The 19,067-nt window shown below is 38.8% G+C and overlaps 2 protein-coding genes across 2 annotated transcripts; one reads left to right on the top strand and one right to left on the bottom strand.

Annotated features, from left to right (window-relative positions):
- The first annotated feature begins 73 nt into the window (after positions 1 to 73).
- psmg2 (proteasome (prosome, macropain) assembly chaperone 2) lies at positions 74 to 3,942 on the top strand. The gene is made up of 7 exons (XM_070921993.1): positions 74 to 253; positions 945 to 1,116; positions 1,613 to 1,671; positions 1,952 to 2,070; positions 2,164 to 2,343; positions 2,843 to 2,963; positions 3,202 to 3,942. Exons 1-7 carry the CDS (start codon positions 197 to 199, stop codon positions 3,280 to 3,282), a joined length of 789 nt encoding a protein of 262 aa, XP_070778094.1. The 5' UTR covers positions 74 to 196; the 3' UTR covers positions 3,283 to 3,942.
- An 817-nt stretch (positions 3,943 to 4,759) lies between these two features.
- Positions 4,760 to 17,761, bottom strand: ptpn2b (protein tyrosine phosphatase non-receptor type 2b). Its single transcript, XM_070921566.1, has 10 exons — positions 17,576 to 17,761; positions 17,137 to 17,227; positions 16,929 to 17,029; positions 14,163 to 14,261; positions 12,402 to 12,539; positions 11,525 to 11,734; positions 10,356 to 10,517; positions 8,330 to 8,538; positions 8,060 to 8,155; positions 4,760 to 5,633 (listed from the first exon to the last, which is right to left on the bottom strand). Exons 1-10 carry the CDS (start codon positions 17,630 to 17,632, stop codon positions 5,612 to 5,614), a joined length of 1,185 nt encoding a protein of 394 aa, XP_070777667.1. The 5' UTR covers positions 17,633 to 17,761; the 3' UTR covers positions 4,760 to 5,611.
- Between the last annotated feature and the right edge of the window lie 1,306 nt (positions 17,762 to 19,067).

The raw sequence follows: 19,067 nt of genomic DNA, 5'->3' as shown, positions 1-19,067 counted from the left end.
GCAGGTACTAAAGCAACGCAATCATCAACAATCGACGCCGAGTGAGAGCTTAGAAGGTCCCCAACACCAGGCATGAAAATAGAAGTGAAAACTACCGGGAGACTGTAATTGTGGATAATATTTATAACATAATTACATTTAAATCTCTTACCCAGTACCTGTTTGGCTCTGTGTGTTTGGCTAGCTAAACGGCACCATGTTTATCGCTTCACAAAACTCACCGCCCTGCTTCAAAGATTTCACCCTCGTCATGGTGAGTGACACATCTGAAGTTTGTGGTTTCACTTTGACAAGAGGCAAATACACTGCAGCAGTTAGTTCATGTCATGGCTGCCTTGTATAATGTGTTTATCATGTGTCTTCTGACTAATTGTTTAATTTTACACTCAATGTCTCACCGGAATGGATGGAGGTGGGACATATTTTGACAGTTACGTAAAACGGAAATCCCCACACATATTATACAAACCTCAAGTCCCAAAATAGGGCACAGTTTTCGTTATTTAATTGGGAACAGAGTCAAGAACACGTTATGCCAATTTTATTTACAGTTAACATCCCAGAATCACAGCTTTTCATTGGTGGAACTCAAGTAAATGTACCTAAAATACTACATTACAAAGACAATTAAAAGTACTCATGGCACCTGTGACTGTTATTCTGTTAAATATTATATTATTACATTACTATTACTGCTTAAATGTGTAAGCCACATTTTAGCAGAGAGTTTTTTTTACTGCTTGAGGTGGAGCTAATCTTTTAACTATTTTATACAGGGCTGCAATGAATGATTATTTTCATTATAGATTTACGAATTGATTCATTGTATAACGTCAATAAATAGCAACAAATGCCCATCACCCAGAGTTCTGTCCAACCAGACATACAAATGATTCAGTTTACTGTAATTTAAGACAATGAAAAGCATTGATTCTCCTCCTTAGCCAGCAGTGGCTGTTGGTAATGTGGGCCAGCTGGCTGTGGACCTCATGGTGTCCACCCTCCACATGAGCAGAGTGGGCTACCTACACACAGACTGTCTCATCCCCATGGCCGGGAACAACCCGTACGCCACCTGCAAGGAAGAAGCTGAGAAGCTGCACACCCCTGCAGAAGGTACCATCTGATCACTGCTGAAAAGGATTTCTTGACCTCTTTGTGTGTTGGTTATTTAAATGTGCAAATGTCACCTGTGAATTATCTTCTTTATTAGACCAGCACCAAGAGCCTGTTTGAGGTACTTTGTTAACTGTTAGATTATGCTTATATAGCTACTACTTACTGTATTTTTTCTGTGTAAGTATGGTTTGCCAACCGGCATGTGTGTAAAAAAATCTGTACTGAAAGTTAAATTTGTTGTAATGTTCGATAAACGGGTCATGTCTCCTGTCAGTTGCTTTGGGTCCAGCTGTGTTGTCCAGTCAGGGCTCTACAAGTTATTTGCTGTCAAGGACTAAAATGAAGACTGAATGGTGTTTCTTTAAAAAATCTCACTGGGTGTTGGCACACTGAATAAATTGTGAGACCTACATCCATTTGTCGCTGCTGTGACTTGAAAGGAAATCATTCAAAAATCTAATCTAACCTCCATTAAACCTTTTCTCATCAACAGTTTACACAGCAGCAGAACTGAAGTTAGCAGTTCTTCAAATCAGGGCGCCAATTATACAGGTAAAACCACAGTCTGTTGCATCTGCATGAATTGATTCTTTATACCTTTTTTTATTATTTAATTTATGTTTTAAGTGTTTTGACATGAAAAAAGATGCTGCTTTTCTAGTTTCATTAATCAACAACCCAAAGGAGTGTTTAGTTTAGTTTGAGGCCTACCTTTTTATTTGTATAATCTAGATTTTTAGCTGAGGTGTGTTTTAAGAGAGCATGACCTACATCTTTATCTTTCCATGGACCTGAATGGATTTAGAGCTCTAACCTTTAGTTTTAATTTCAGACAAAATCCAAAAAGTTCCGCCAGCTGCTCGTGTCTTGGATCAAAGCCAGGGAGTTCTCCAGGACTGTGGTTCTGTCCAGCAGCCACGCCTACCAGAGGGACGACCAACAGCTGCAAGGGTACTTAACCGTGTACTTCACATCATCACTGCCTCTCTTTGCCTTTGCTGTTTTTACAATCATCTCTACTAACAAATACACGTCTGTCATCAGCACTCCTTTGAGGTACCTGGTCACTCCGTCCCTGCTGAAGGTGAGTGTTGACGCGCTGAAAGAGCTGGGCTGGAGGGAGATGGAGCGAGTGGCAGCCTTCCCAGGACTGACAGACGCCAACACAGAGCCACGTCTCTGCATCCCCGGAGGAGGCATAACCAAAGGACTCTACACAGACAGGTACAGAGAGAGAGAGAGAGAGAGAGAGCTGCATCAGCCTGCTGTTGACTGCTCATGATTGATCTGAAAGAACACGGGAAAAAATTATATATTGTGGGGGTTTTTTAAGTTGAATTTTAGAAGTTCAAATCAATCATTTATATATATCTAGTTTAAGTTTAAGAAGTTAGAAATAGAGTTGTAACTGCCCTCTGTCTATGCATCATGAATCATGGTTCTGCATAATTAATCAATTACAGCAACAAACTGTGCACTCATGAAATAAGTTGAATTTACTTTTTAAAATGCATAATTTACATTATACTTTTACTTAATCATTTAGATGATTTTATTTTTACCTTTTATGTCGTGTTACATAGGATTGTATGTATCTACTACGATAACAGCGAAACACGCTTTGCCTACAACAATGTTTTTTTTTTTTTAATTATTTCAGCACACTGAAACTTGCTTTTTCTTTTGTATGTGTCTGACAATGTGTGCTGGATGTTGTGTTCAGCTGTGCAGAGGATCTCCCGCTCGCTGTGCTGCTGCTCTTCTGTTCAGAGGGCGACAACATCCCAGACGCCTTCGCGCTGGTCAACCACCTCAACGCGTGGCTCCATCTGCTGGACAATCCCGTAAGTGACAACCTTGAGCAGACGGCCTCACTGCAGTTAGCTTACAGAGCCATTTGCCTCTTAAAATGTTTCAGTGCGGTACGAAAATAAACTTGCAGAGACTTGAAACTAGCTTAAGAAAAGTATTCTGTCATAGTGAACAACATGTTTAGTTTGATTAAGTACAAATCACTGTATATTACAGTATAATGTGTGATAATACATCTCCAATTAAGGTTTTATCTGATTCCCATTTCAGAGCCAAGAGCCCAAGAAATGGAAGATCCCAACTTCCTGGAGTCTTCTGTTTGGCAACGGCATCCCTCCAGCACTGTTCTGATACACACATATTAACCTTTTGCTATTTCTAGCATCATTCATAATTAGCTTCTGGGTAATGCAGCAAAGTCAAGGCTCCGAAAACTTTGGCACCTTTGCATTTTTCAGACCATTATGAACTCTTCACTTATCTGGTTAGTTAAGAGGACGTCTTTTTGTGGCCTAAGCTGATAATTCTGAAGGACACTTTCTACTTTTAAACTCTATTATGTTGAATTGACCTGGTCTGGACATAAAATCTGGTTGTAAACTGACCCCACAAGAACCCTCCCCCTCTTGGACGTTGCGGTTTCCTTTTATTTTGATAAGTTGTGCAAACAATGCGTCATGTACGTGACCCAAGCGTGCACTTCTGGAGAACCATTTCCTAGTATTTCAGCATTTGAATGTTTTGTTTTTTTCAAATAAAAGATTGTTACAAGAATCCGGAGTGAATTCATATTAAATGATTAAGACCTTGATTGTGTTAGTCTCACTGGACCCTGCCTTCGCCCCGCTTAACTGAAAGTGGTTGGCCAGGTGCCATACTGTATTCCTGGCAGACCCGCCTCTCTGTAATTTGACTCTTTTCTACAACACGTTACAATACCTTACATAGTGGCAACACCAAGACTGCACTCTGATTCATACTGTGTCTTATAAAGTTTGTGGTTTCCCTTTCTGTCTGTGTCATTGTTTTGGGTTTCTGAGTAGACTGGTTGTGGGAAAGGCATGTCCTGACTGCATTTTAAGAGGGAAAACCATAAAATGAAGGTTTGGCTCTGAAAAAGACACACCTATCATTTGAAAAATACTGCTGGCCCTAAAAGTTAATTCACACTAATATTATTAATAAAGCCATTAACAAATATTTGCTAGTTGGGATGATTTAAGTCATTTTAACCTAATTTTTATGTTATTAATATCAAATAACAGTAATTGTCCATGAGCCTCAGAATTCATGCTGTATGCCTTAGCTTAGCATAAGACTAGAAAACAGCTAGCCTGGCTCTGTCCAAAGAAAACAAAATGTGCCCATCTCTAAAGCTCACTAATTAACACGTTATATCTTGTTTGTTAAATCTGTCCAAAAACCAGGGTGTAAAAACTTGCTGTTTTGTGGATGGTTATGTGCTGGACTATTTCTTAGCTAAGAAAGCCTGGCCAAGAAATAATCTGCCACATATTTAACCATCCATAAAACTGCAACTTGTCGTTTCTACACCATGGCTTTTGTACGGATTAAACAAACGAAAGGTGAGCTTTAGAGGTGATGGCAGACAGATTTTGTTCAGACATAGCCAGGCTAGTTGTTTATAGTCTTTATGAAAAGCTAAGCTAAGCTAACCAGCTGCAGGCTTTAGCTCCATCCTCTGTGTGCAATAGAAGTGCTGCTTATGACTTATCATCTACCAGGTTTGTGTTGACTTAACCAGAGAAGAGCAAAGACAGGTTGTTAAGTAAACTAGATAATACCAGTTTTATTTGTAGATTACACTCTAAGAGAAAGAGAAATTTAAGACAAATTCATTTCAAAAGGAGAACAAGTCATCAAATCAGCTTTTCTACTGTATTCAAATCTGTTACATTGTCGTTCGTTTTTTTTTTGTTTTTACAAGCAAAAATATGTCTTTTTACACACATCTTTTTAAAAAGAACACTATGTACATCATGGAAACATTACATGCCACTGAATTTCTCATGTGGGAGGAGGCAGTGCTTTTCATTTAACCAACCCCCCATCACCGTGAAAAACTTCAAGTAATCTCTTATAAAAAATAGAACATTTTTATTTTCCCCTCTGAAAAAAAGGTTTTCTAAAAATACACATATGAACAGCATTACAAATCGGCAATGCATAGCCCCTATTATTAGTCTTAATTTCATAAACGCAAAGAAGCATAATAGAATGACAAAGCTGCAAATAATAATATTAAAGCAAAAACAAACGATTTTCTGACTCCAGAAGCAGCGCAGGCTGTGGTTGAGGTGTGACCAGGGGATGAAGCGCTGGTGTGTTTCTCTTTCAACATGTGCTCTCTTCAAAGAATGTCGAAGTGTCTGCTGTAAACAGTTTAGAGAGGATGAGGAGACATGGGTGGAGGACTGAGGCGGATGTAGGAGTGACATGCTGCTAACGGGAGTAAGAAGAGGGAGGTGTGCGGTGGCTTAATAATGCTACTGGGCTGGGACACAAAAAAAAGGAGGAGAGCTGGCTGTTGAGGTGGAGGTGAGGAAGAGTGGTTTGGAGTCCAGGAAGAAAGACACAGAGGTTGGGAGAGAGCTGGAGTTCCCTGCCGATGTTGGCTTTGCTGCCAGAGCTGTCGGTGCGTGGCCGCAGGTGGAGGTGGTTAGCAGTCGCTGGTTTTCGTCCTGTCACAAAGACACAGAGTATTTAAAAGAGGTTGAACTCAACAAACTATTTTCTACCAGTGTCGGTGAAGCTCAAGAGTGATCAAAGGAACTCGTGCCACAAAATCAAGTTAGTGTCTTCAGCTTGGTTAAGTTTACAAGGTAAAACTAAAAGGAAGGTTTGCTCAACTGTTAGCAGGAGCTGTGGCACGACACAGTCTTGGATCACTTTGATCATACCAACGTTAGATTGATTATCAATGCAAAGCAGCCATTATGTTTAATAAGCAACAAGTCACACTGTGCTCAGATGCTCTTAGCTGTAAATTTAATAACATTTAGTTACTGCAGAGCATGAGAACACATAATTAGATTTGATTATCTGTGAGCTAAACTAAGACACACCCTTGTATGATGTAGAAGGGTTTTGAAGATAAGAGTAGAGCTGATTAATTGATCAGCAACAACTTTAATCACCGATTAATCATTTATGTCAGTTATCAAGCAAAATGCCAAATATTCTCTGGTTCGTTTTCTTTTTTCTGTTTTGGTCTGTTGGTTGGACAAAAAAAAAAAAGGCTTTCAAAGATGTAATCTTGGGCTCTCTGAACTTGAGAGTGCTGCCAGTGCATCAGCCAGGGAAAAGAGGTTATGTCCACATGTAAATCTGCTAAATCCAGCGTGGCTGATGCTGCCCAGCTGTTTGGCTTTAGAAATCGTATTTATACTGTCCTGAGCCTTTTGCTGCTAAAGCCTACTGACATCAGTATAAATTTAACTTGTAAAAATAACATGTTTTACAGGAGGAATATAAAGGTGAAGGCATTTTTTACTACTTCCAGACCAAATTGATTAATTGACAGATAAATCAATGAAAACCATTGTTGGTTGCAGCCCCACATATCTAGCTTGAAAAACTGAAGCAAAAGACAACACAAAGTTTTGATTGTTCAATGGTCATCTGGCCTATTAAATCAACAAAGGCCCTCGAAGACCCTGACCATAAAACTCCTGATGAATTTCAAACAATTTCCATTCAAACTTTAACAAGGCCAAATCACACTGACGCAGTTTAAAACCCACAAACCAATTAGGAACGCTGCCTTGCTAAGGTCCTGAAGAAACTCAACCAGAACAAGAATTTACTCTTTATTCAATTACTTAAACACTATGATTGTCAAGGGACCATCAATAATTCTACATTCTCTAGCCAACAAATTAATAACACCTTTATGTGCAAAGCAGTGGTTTAGTGAACTTTAGTGGTTGTTGATTATAATCATGCTTTAAACTGGCTCGGTCGATGACGGAATACAGATAAAAAAAGATGCCACCAAATTTGAATCTATGATGCTCGGTGTAAATTAGCACCTTGCATTATTCCAACTCAACCTGACATTTCAGAGCTTCAACGACCATAAACCACAAACACACACAAACACACACCGTGCTAGAGTGCAGCCAAAATTAACACAAGTCCAAACCACAGGAGCCAAGCAAATCATGAAAACAAAAAACAAAACCTCAGTAGAAAGAAAAACACAGCAGACACCAAGTACACACACACACACACCTCCATGTACAAGAGTGGGCGTTCTTTTTAAAAGCTGTGGGTAAACTTCGTCCTCTAAATGTGCTCTTCGTGGATGTTGCCGCTGTCGCAGAGGGGGGTAAAGATACACTTCCCCCCACTGGACAGGCCAGCTCTTGTCATGTGCAGCAAATGCAGCCCAAACTGTCCGAGAAGAACCACAACAGCAGAGTAAGAGCTTGTCAGAAATGGTGCAGTTTGGGCTGAATTACTGGAACAACACTGACATGTCACACAACAAAGGAAGACTTCTCAGAAATGACTTGGTGAGCCGTTTGTTTTTTTTTTGTTTTTTTTTTGGAGGTGCGCAGTCATCAGAATAAAAGTGCTTGATCAGGTCTAACTGTCCCGCCTTTATGAGAACGTGAAGTAGATGTCAGTTAGCTAGACTGTTGGCTTCACACTAAATGACTGAGACAGTTGAGAGAGACAGAAAGGGATAGAGAAAATTAGAAATAGAGAGAAAATGAAACCTTAGCTCTGCATGAAGTCTAACTTCTGCTATAGTTGAGTCATGCCCTGGGAAAGCCTGCCTGGATAGTTAAAAGAAATGCCTCTGAAACTGACTCATATCTTTTTTCTTCTTTTACATCACAAGAGCTGTAGAGCTGTAGAGACTTTCCTTTCTGTCTAACGGAAACTAGAAAACCAGGAAGCATGCAGAACGATGATGTCAGACTGCAGATTTTTACATCTCAACATTAAACACCGGCTCTTTTCTTAACAAATACTTGGCACACACGTGGTAGTATAAACTACAGCGAGTAATGAATACAAAAGCAGCATTGTGATGGTGCATGACATATAATCCTGGAGGGTAACAACTTGATGCTTTGTGTGCAAAAAATAAAATCACCTTTTTCTCTTCTTCTCTGAGTCATTTGTCCTGGGCTTGCTTTGGGTTGTCTTGGCTGTGCCTGATTTGGAGATGCTGTCTTCTCTGCGTCGTTTGCTGCGTAAAAAGGAGGACAATGTGTAAACAGCCATTTGTCAAAAATGAACTGTCCCTTTCAAAGACGTGCTCACTAATGTTCTCCACAAATTGGCTTTGCTTTTCATGGCATTCATTTGACATTTCTCAAGTTGTTTGAAACAATAAGGCCAACAACTGGTGGAGTGTACTAACTGTGTTGTGCTGCCGTCCAGCTCCTGTTCCTTGCAGGGAGACTGCGCAGGTACTTTTCCATCCTGTCTGTAGTCTCCTCCCTCCTCCAGCTGACCTCCCCGTTGGCTGCCGTTGCATCGCTCTGTCGGACACCTGGCCTGAGGCTGAGTTGAGGGGGGAGACTCCGGTGTTGGCTCCTGATCTTCCCTGGACAACTCGCGCCACCGGTTCTAAACGGGGAGAAGAACAGTAAAGACAGAGAGGAGAGGAAGATAGTTTACTTTCAAGTTTGGTGGCCTGTTTGCAACAAAAAATGTAGCTTCTAACAACAATCACTGCTCTGTCAAGTATTCAGGACATCGGCTTGAACAAAATGCTGAAGTTTGATACTCAGTTATTCACTTCTGACCTTCTTGACAAAAGCCAAGAATATCAGAAGCCAAGAAAAATCATTCTCCTATGAGTGCCGCCCCAAAGGAGGAGCGAGGCTGAGAAAAAGAGAATATGAAAGAAATTCAGTTTCAGTCTCAAAGTTTCAGCCTCACAGGCGAGAAGAGTGACCGTGGTTTTATCAGGATGTGTTAAAAGGTAAGGGCCGTGTGTAACGTATGAAAGAAAATGACTGCGGTTTGCAGAGACTAGTGGGTGAAACACAATTTTCACATCAGTTTTTAACCTCTTGGACTGCATCAATTAGACAGCAGTTTCTATCAGAGGTTCAAGTAGGATGCAATGTAAATGTACATTTGTTTGTTTCTCTGTCTACCATTTAGCACCCTTCACAATCTTCATTAATGTTTCATAGTGTAAAACCTAGCTACTTCTCGTACTAATACACCTCATAATCACAGGTAGGGCTAAGAAACATTCTATTGTGATGCTCAGAAGTGTTTGGTTCTTTCAGCCATATTATCACGAAGATGACTGGAGGCCTGGTTAGATCTGGTGATAAGTCGGGAGATCTACAGAAGCCTTGTTTCATCCACCTCCTGCCAGTAAATTAATGTAGTGGATCAACAGTACTTTTTTTGCATTTCCTGATGCAAATCAACTCAAGCTAATAAGTTCAATGGAAACTTGGCATGATACTATCTTGTAAATAACGCTGTAGGTTGGAATATATTTCTATTTTCACACTGTTCACACTGTGGCTTTCTTGCTGACAAACGTTTATTGCCCTTATTTTGCATTATGTGGGTTCAACACACACACAGGCTGAATAACTGTGGAGTATAAGATAAACAAATAGCAATCACCAGGCTGGCCCACTGCCATACTGCAGTGTTTTTCTCTACAGCCAAATTCCCAATTGAACGGAGGCCTAGAGAAACTCACAAACTGACATAATACAGTCTGTGCTTGATCCATATAAATAAAGTGAAATAAGAGAATAAATATAATATTTATGACATATTTATTCTAGTTGGATATTAAACTTATTACAACACTATCGTGTAACAGTTTTGCAGTTCCACAAAACCTGTGAGTAGCTGAGGGATGTTTAAAAGTTGCTCTTGGCAATGATTCCCAAACACAGATTATCTTAAGTGTCTTAAAATGTTCATCATCTCTCTCCTGGCATCACACATTTAGGCTGTCATCACAAACTGGAATCCACTGAAACACAACACCATTTATCACTTTGTTAAATCTTAGGGCCTGTGTCCACATAGTGTTTTTTTCAGAGTGCTTCGCCTTTTTTGTGCAGCCATTTCAAGTTGAAAATCTCTGAACTTTTCAGAAAGGCGCTGGAGAGACAGAGACAGAAAAGCCGCACTGCACAAGTGCTTCACCCCAGTGTTCCCAGTGCCCTGCCAGCGCTTTTCTGCCAGAAAAAAATGCTATGTGGACACAGGCCCTTAATCCTTTTCACAAGAAACAACTCCCACCAGGAGAACAGGATGAAATGGAGTCTCTGGGTTTACAAGCAAACACCAGATACAGAGATAAAACGGAGAGGAGAAGGTGCTTATAATGTAAATCCCTGAGGGAGAGAGTGTGTCAGAATGAGTGACAGAGCTGGTCATGATGTGTGTGGTGCACGTACCTGTACAGAGGAGTCTCCCATGATGTACTTGGCTCCTTCGAGGACAGCCATGTAGGAGAAGCGCAGCTGGTCCGGGGTCTGGATCAGGCCCATGCGGTACTTCCTCATGTCCAACAGGATGCTTTTTATGTCCACTGATGACGGGTCTTTCCTCTTGTCCATCTGGACAGGATGGGATTGTAAATTAGCTCAGCTAACCAGGATGAACCCACTATTCTCTCGATACCTAGTGACTCATTTGTTGGTTGTGTGTTGAAGGAAAATTTAGGCCTCACACATTCTTACACTGTTACACATCGGCAGTCTGTGACAGTGAGTATAGTGCGGCAGTTTTGGCTGTAATTGACATTTTTATTATCCTATTTATCTTAGACCTGGCTTATCTACTTCTACATCAACCACCATTAAACGCATCTTTTACAAAAAGCTTTTTTTAATGCTAGCATAACGTTTTATTTCCAACATGTCTTATACATTTTAGTATTATTATTGTTTTTATCTTAAATTATTGATGGGTACTTTATTCCATCTTATTTTTGTATTATTTTAATTGTCTGATCTTATCGACATCATTGCAGTCCTGTTTTAATCCTGGTTCAACCACGTACAGCACTGTGTAACTTTTCTGTATGAATAAAGTTTATTATTATTATTATCATCATCATGTTTGTATGTGTTTCCCAGGATGCCATGGGTTGCCAACATTGCATTTCAGCTGCATGTTGTACACAACCACATAAAAGTTCTGAACCAGGTATCATTCAGAAAATAGGTTTATTTAAACTTTTATTCAAAATACTTTAATCAGCCTTCAAGTTATTTTTAATTTCAGTCAGAGGCTTCAATCAGGAAACTGACTATGGACTATTTCTTTGATGTAAATATATACACTTTAGTATGTATATGTGCTCCCCGGTAAACATGGCAACACTTAACACAATAAAATGGGTCAGTATTGGCTTTTACACACACAAATGTCTAAATTAGAAATCAAATCTTTACACGAGTATTTTTTCCATTTGGTGTTCAAAATATATTTTTTTAAGACCGTTTTTGTGTTCATACAAAATGTGACTGATCTAGAAAACCTATAAACCAAATTCATCTAGATTCTGGCCGTGTGAATATTTAGTAAAACCACTCACATAGAACAAAGAGGCAGGACTTACCAGGACCACACAAGTGTCGACCAATGAAAACGTCCCTGAGCGTCCGATTCCAGCGCTGCAGTGCACCACAGCCGGCCCGTGATCCACGCCCAACGCTCCCGACTCCCGCACTTTGAAGAGGAAGTTTAGGAAGGATGCCGGGGACTCTGGGACACCAAAATCAGGCCACGTGGTGTAATGAAAGTGGTAGATCTCTCGCTTCTCCCCCGTCTATGAGAGCAGACAAACAGAGGCCTCATCAGCAGGTGCAAAACTTTTTATTATTTATCATCATTAATTATTATACTATTTATTTGCCGTGAGCCTGTCAGTGCTGATGTGACTTATTTCAGTGGTGTTTGACAGCTGAACAAAGCAAACACTTCCAACTGTTTCAGTTTCAATTCATGCAATAAACCAGGTTCTGAAAACTTGACCCACCAAAACAGCAAACAAAGACGTGTGTGTACTTATATCTCAGGCTTATTTTTCTTGTGATCACTTCGGCAGGCAAACGATGGATTACAAAAATTCTAAACATTAAAGTCAGATTTTAAAAATGCAATTTGCAGCGGAGACATTGTATTTCAAATACTTAAATTGCTCTGCTGCATAATCTGCAGCTTATTTGCATTTTCTTCACACCTACATGCTACATAAACTCTGGATATGTGATAACATAAAACTCTGGTAAAAATCTGTTAAATCTGTCTGAAAGTCTGAGAGTTCATTACTAAGGCAACAACGAGTCTTATTAATGAACAAGATTGTTTTCAGTTCTAAAAAGCCTCGGACCACACAGGTCCATGTCTTGGTGTGACACCCCTGAACCATTTCAGTTCTGCTTTACCACCTTTTACTGGAAATACCCCTTGTGCTAAGAAATACTCAGGCCTACGCTAATATTCTGCAGCTCCAACACTCGGGTGGTGTAGTAAGACTTGGTGTCTTCTGACAACAGCGTGACCAAGAAACGCGTGTCTCTGAAGGCCATCTCCCTCTCCTCAGCTGTGGGCCAGTACTGGGCACATTTTTCCTGTCACAGAAGGAGAAAGAAGACAAACCTGGTAAGAGATACCAAATGAGTTAAATATCTGACAAAGAAATACACCTGAAAAGCAGACGCTAGCTGAGTGGTCAGGTTGGCCATGAGGTGAAGCAGCTGACGACTAACAGGAGAGGGAAGGATTCTTTTCTTTGTCTTCTCTCTCTCCATACACATACCTGCTCACACTCACACTTACATTACATGTCACACATAATACACCTTCACACATGCACAGAAACATATATACAAATACAAAAACATCAATATGTTGCTCTCTCATTAACATAAACAGTTATACATCTGTACCAACGTTTGTGACGTCAAAAATATTCTATCACAGCCTCGTTGTCTGTATACTTATTTGCACCTCTGTCTGTGTAATTTAGGTCACCTTTTGTGTTATGTCACATTGAACTAATAAAAATTAAACAAAGTACCCAAAACTCAAAACAGTGATTAAAAACTTGTATTAGTCCAGATTGTATTAACAGTTTTCCTCATTTATTACTTCTGGGTATTTTCCATTTGTGACTGCAGTCCTCACATGACACAGTCACTTAAGAGATTAAATCCCAAAATACACATAGAAATACACACCAAACTTTTTAAAACTTATGTTTATTTATATATTATTTTACTTCCCTCTTCTTTTATTTTAACTGTAGTTTTTTTTATTTTCTGTTTTATAAAGCGCTTCAAGATGCATTTCTTGTATGAAACGTGCTATATAAATTAAGCTTATTCTTATTGTTATTATTATTATTATTATTATTATTATTATAAACCAGTAGTGTAAACAATCAAATCTAACACAGAGAAAGTTGAGATGAGAAGCCTGGCTCAATTCCAACAATTCCTGATTTCTTAGTGCACTTCAAGTACTATAATGTTAACGATATTTTTATCCATCATAACTTCGGTCAAATACTGTGCACTGTGTACAAATACTTAGGTTATGTCTACCACCAATACTTCATTGTACAGTATTTTCTTAGTGGATAGACAATGGGCAGAACTTTGAGGATAAGTCAATTATGCAACCTTCCCTGTGCAGGATTGGAGAGCTGGCCTACATAAAAGATCCTTGTGAGGTTAATAATATCTGTGGACTAGGTGCTCTTTATCTTCTATTTCCAAGAAAACAGTCAGTGAATGACTCTCATGACTGAGCGAGATCCACTCCAGCTGCTTTACTGAGAAACAGAGAGAGATCACAGCTGCTCTGCGTGAGAGAGACTGTTTGTGTGTGTGTGTGTGTGTGTGTGTGTGTGTGTGTGTGTGTGAGTTTAATCGGCACATTGCAGGATCACTGGATTTAAAAGAGTACAGAGGTTGGGCTGCATCCCAGTTCCTCATATACATCTGTGAATACGCTGTCAAAACACTGAATTCCAGTTAGCCTGCTGACAGGAGACGGAGCATTTCAACAGAAATCTAACATTAATCGGTTCACACTGCCAGCAGGCTGCAAACTTTGTGTGAGTGTGTTGTTGTTGTCTTTCTGTGGTCTGTTCAGTATTTCTTCAGTCTGTGTGTGGTTTATGTACGCACAAGACAAATGGCATATGTCAAACCAGACAAGATGATGTCTTTTCATCATTGTGTACTTACCGAGCCTTTCTCGATGACCCTGTTGAGCATGATGACCGCCTTGGTCTTCTGCTCCCAGATCATGAGCCAAAAGTGGCCACAGGTGTTCCTGAGGGGCCCCTGTGGACAACAAGCACACACACACACACACAAACACACTTTGATCAGTTACATGGCAGGAGTCCAGAGGGACAGTGGGAAGTCATTTACAATGGAAATGTGTGTAATCTTTCAGACGAACAATAACATTACTGTAGATCAACTGAATACATTAACTAAGCAACCGGCTGAGGGTTTTCTTTATCAATGTGATAACTGTTCAAACAAGATTTGCAGATTGATAACAAGAATTTACTTAAAAGGTCAAGACTACTAAAGGTTACGTTGTGGTTGAGTTGAGAAAACTGCACTCTGTAAGAAGCAATATTTTTAAATGTCAAATGTCTCTCAAATAATACAGAATAAATAACATACACAAAGGCATGGATGGTGTTGAGGAAACTGTCAGCAAGGCTTTGCTTTGCTTTGCTTACTTTTTTGTCAGGTGCAAATACAATAAAATGTGTCAGTAACAAGAATAAAAGAAAACCACGTAAATTAGGATGCAAATAACTAAAGGACTGTGAAAGAACAGCAGAAGAAACTGCAGTAATTTGGCTTATGGCTCCACTATTTGAGGATACCCAAAATTCATTAGACAGAAGCAAACATTATCTCCATTTTTTCGTTTTTGTTAAACATTTTCTTCTTGTATTTTTCGTTTTGCAACAAGAAACCTGATAGGTAGTTAATTTCAGACCATCTCTGAAGAGTGTTACAGTACATTATAATGCCAAAACAAACCACAGACAAATGGTACAATCTCAATAGAACACACACAGACTTTGAAAAGAATTGAAAATGCCACCAAACATGTTGTGACACAAATCCAGTGCAAAGCATTTCGCAAAATATTGACATATTTTTGCTTGATAACATCCCAAAAATGTCTGCCTTCTTGCTTCCTGAATTACCGTAAGAAACTTGATATTTTAGTCTTGTCATGTTGAATTGAGCAATCTCTCTGTGGCTTCAAATTACTGAATCAGTATTCAGTGCACCGTGAGCAATTTAATTTGGTGATTTCTGGTGGTTATTTGCTCTTTCATTTCCTGAACACATGAGAATATTCAAAGTTGTGTGGGGTGGGGACACTCCTGTTGGCCCCCAACAATCATAGTAAGCAACAAGAAGCTGGAGAGTTGAGGAAGTTTCACCCAGCAACACTCATGAAAAGCCAAACAATTAGTGTCACCTTGAATAAAACACTGTCACGACCAGAATTTCACTGCTTCAAAACTAACATTTAAACAATTATCTTCTCTCCATGTTTACAGAAGAAAGCCTCAGTGCAGTGGGGTTATGTCTGCTTTCCATAGTAAAGACTGAAAAATGCAAACATTGTACAAAACTCACAGATAAAATTAAGCAAGGAAATGATTTCAACTCAACTGCCAATAGGACTGGTGGTGTTACAAATGCAAAACATATTTTTAGATAGCAGTAAACTAACAATGAGGAGTGGCAAAACATTTATGATCCCACAAGCAAACGTCAATACCAAACAGCTGACTGGGATCAGCCAAGACTTGGGTTCTTCTTTTGGTCATGAGGTAACCAGCTAAGTGGAAAAGCATACAACAATGGTCATTCTGAGACAGACACCTGGAGGTGTTTTTCTTTGCCATTAGAGGTCAGAATAGAGACCTCTGACACATTTTAATAACTTTACTCCCTGCTATGTATGTTAAAACTCATCTCTAGGCTACTGTTCTGTTATGTGCATGCCTATACAGAAACAACACTGTCTGTCAGCAAGGGTTACAAAACATATGACACATTCATGTTGGTTAATCTTAGTTTTCAAACAAGAAAGTATCACTCAATTATCTACCACCTTGAAAAAGGTCAAAGCTCTTTGTTTTTGTCTTGTCTTTTACATACAGAAACAAATGATAAAAATAAAGCAAGTCTAACTGTCTGAAGTTCGAAATACACCTGGTGATATTATCATTTTTCATTCTCCATTTGGTCGTACTTAGCAATTTTACAAGTAACTGTATATAAATTAATGAAGTAAATAATTATAAAAATTAAAAAAGCTTAGGTACAAAATACTGTATGACCTCTACAGAAGTATTTCTATTAAATAAATATATAACATTCATTACATTATTTTCTGTGCTCGTATGTATATAAAATTGTTCTGTTTTTCAATTGAAATACTCTACTACTACTCACTAATTACTAAACGTTTCAAAGATACTGCATCAGAAAGAGCACATATTAACCAGCTCTACTTTACACTGTAGCAACATAGCCACATAAATAAACCTACACAATATGTCTCAAAACAACACACCCTCCTAACTACAGTTAACATCATGCAGTGATGCAGAGACTTTACTCATCACTACATGATTAATGTAAACCAAACAAGCACTCCTTATCATCAAGCACGCTCAGTAACTTAACATATACACACATAATTCAACATGCAGTCTGGAGAACGAAACTGCCAATCTGCTTTGACTGCTTTTTTCTGATAAGACTAACTAACTGACTTCAATGAGGGGAACCGAACTGCTGCTTACAATAAGGGGGTCGCAAGGATTTTCAGTGGTATACTGTTAATATGTTACAAGATAAAACGATATTTTATAGACCAACGATTAATCAATTAATCTGACAGCTAATAAGCAGATAGACATGATTGTTATTACTGGAATAAAAAGTCTGGGGACTTGCCTGAGTCAATATGTAACTTCTCTGGGCTTCCTCCATGACTACCAGACTTGCATTGATGTAGTCATTGTCTGTGTTCTCCAGCTTCACCCGACTGTGATCAACTGCAGGCAAAATTATCGTTGTTATTAAAATTATTTTTATCATTATTAGAGGTTTAGAGAAACGTCACACTGTAAACAGTTTAGACTTTCCACAAATGTTTACTTACATGGACTGACATCTCTGTATCTATTTCGGTTGCGATTCTCTGGATGCTTTGCCACTTTGTAGGAGCACTCGTGGGACTGATTCCTGATTTCCTGAAGACATCAGAAAGATGTAGAGTGAAGTATAAAAGTAAAATGAATGAATAGCTACATAATGTAGCTAATCACAGTGAGCTTCAACCACATGCACAAGCGTATGACACCGACTAAGCTTACGGTAACATTTATGTTACCATATTAAAGTGTTGAAGTGTCTATAACCAAGCTGAAAACAACATAGAACAAGCCAAACCAAACTCGTGAAGTTAATTGTCGATGAATAACAGGCTACATATCGGACACTTGATGAGCTAGCCGAACTGTTAGCTTGCTAAATTAAATGCGCGCTTGAAGTACTGACTATTTATGTTAGCTTTGTGCTAGCTATGCTAACAGACTTACTAGGTACAGTTTTTGCCACCGGCCCTCTGAATCTATGTCTTCAAACTCCTGGTCCATTTTCACGGTGGCAGTGCCAGTCTATTTTAATCAAGATAAGTGTAATTAGTTGTCCCACTATCTACCTCATTACTTTATTCAGGCTAGAGAAGCTTTTGGTCAAGGAATTATTACTTCCCGACGCTAACGAGCTCTCGCTAGGTGTTTGTCCGATATCTCTCTGGTGCAGTTGACATCTGAACAACTGACATGTACGCATGCGCCGACAGAGGTCCTCCGGTAGCTGTCAAACCAAACGCAGCAAAGATATTCAGTGAACGCACGAGATGTCAAACAACTACATCACTCAATCTCAAGCACCCATTTTGAGAATAAATGTGTATAATTTCACCCAGTAAATGTGTAAAAACTTGTTTGATGTATTACAAATAAACATCTGTTTTACACTCATTTACAATTCTTGTTCTTGTGTATTAATCAATTTGACTGTATTTGATATGATGTTCAGGTTTCATTTTACAATTTGCAGCTTTTAGGCGTTGTTGTTCATATTAAAATTATAAGTAAAATCTATTAGGACTACCACTATGCTGATAGTTATCTTTTTTTGTTTGTTTAATTATCAATAATTCGGTTCATAAAATGTCAGAAAATAATAAGAATGATTTTGCAAAGCCCAAGGTGACATATTGAAATTGCTTGTGTTGTCCGACCATAAGTCCAAAACCCAAGTCATTCAGTTCAATATCACAGAGAACTAGAAAGAAAACATGCAACTATTCACATTTGAGAAGCTTGACCCAGTGAATTTGGGGCATTATTGTTTACAAATAGTTAAATGATTTATCGCCAATCAAAATAGTCACATTAATTATCAGTCAATCAATTAATCCACAAATTATTTCAGCTATAAAGTCTATATTATGAAAATATCAAAATGATAGCCGAGTGGACATTTTCTCAATTTTTCTCAAAGATGCCATCATGACGTCCTTGACAAAGTTCCAGGTTATTAAATGATTTAATCAAAAAATATGATTGAATATCTAATTTAATAGATACATAATTGTATTCAAACTATTTAGCACTTTTTACAGCATTACTGGCATTATGTATTTATGATGTATTTGATAATAGCTATTACGGCAATTCATCTGAGTTTTTTACTCAGAAAAAAAACACTCAACAATGACATAATCGGTGTACTTTCACAGTAACACGCCCTTTGTTAAACAACACCATAAGACGGAGAAATGCGATGCTCATTGTGCTGGACAAAGAATACATCAGTCATCTGAATCTTATGAGTGATTACAGGTCAACAAAGAGGTCAAAAGCAGCGTTTCTAATGATACAGAGCAGCTGCACATTTCCCTTCCCACCTAAGACACGTCTGCCTTACAGCCACAGCTACTGTCTTCCATTTACTTCCCTCACGAAAAAAAGCCTCATGAGATTGTCTGCTTGGTTAAATTGAGGACATGTTTGAACGTGT

This window comes from Enoplosus armatus, chromosome 16 (genome assembly GCF_043641665.1).
Source record: "Enoplosus armatus isolate fEnoArm2 chromosome 16, fEnoArm2.hap1, whole genome shotgun sequence".
Classification (NCBI taxonomy): domain Eukaryota; kingdom Metazoa; phylum Chordata; class Actinopteri; order Centrarchiformes; family Enoplosidae; genus Enoplosus; species Enoplosus armatus.
Note: the sequence above shows the minus strand (reverse complement) of the source record. Positions and strands in the feature narration are given on the sequence as shown.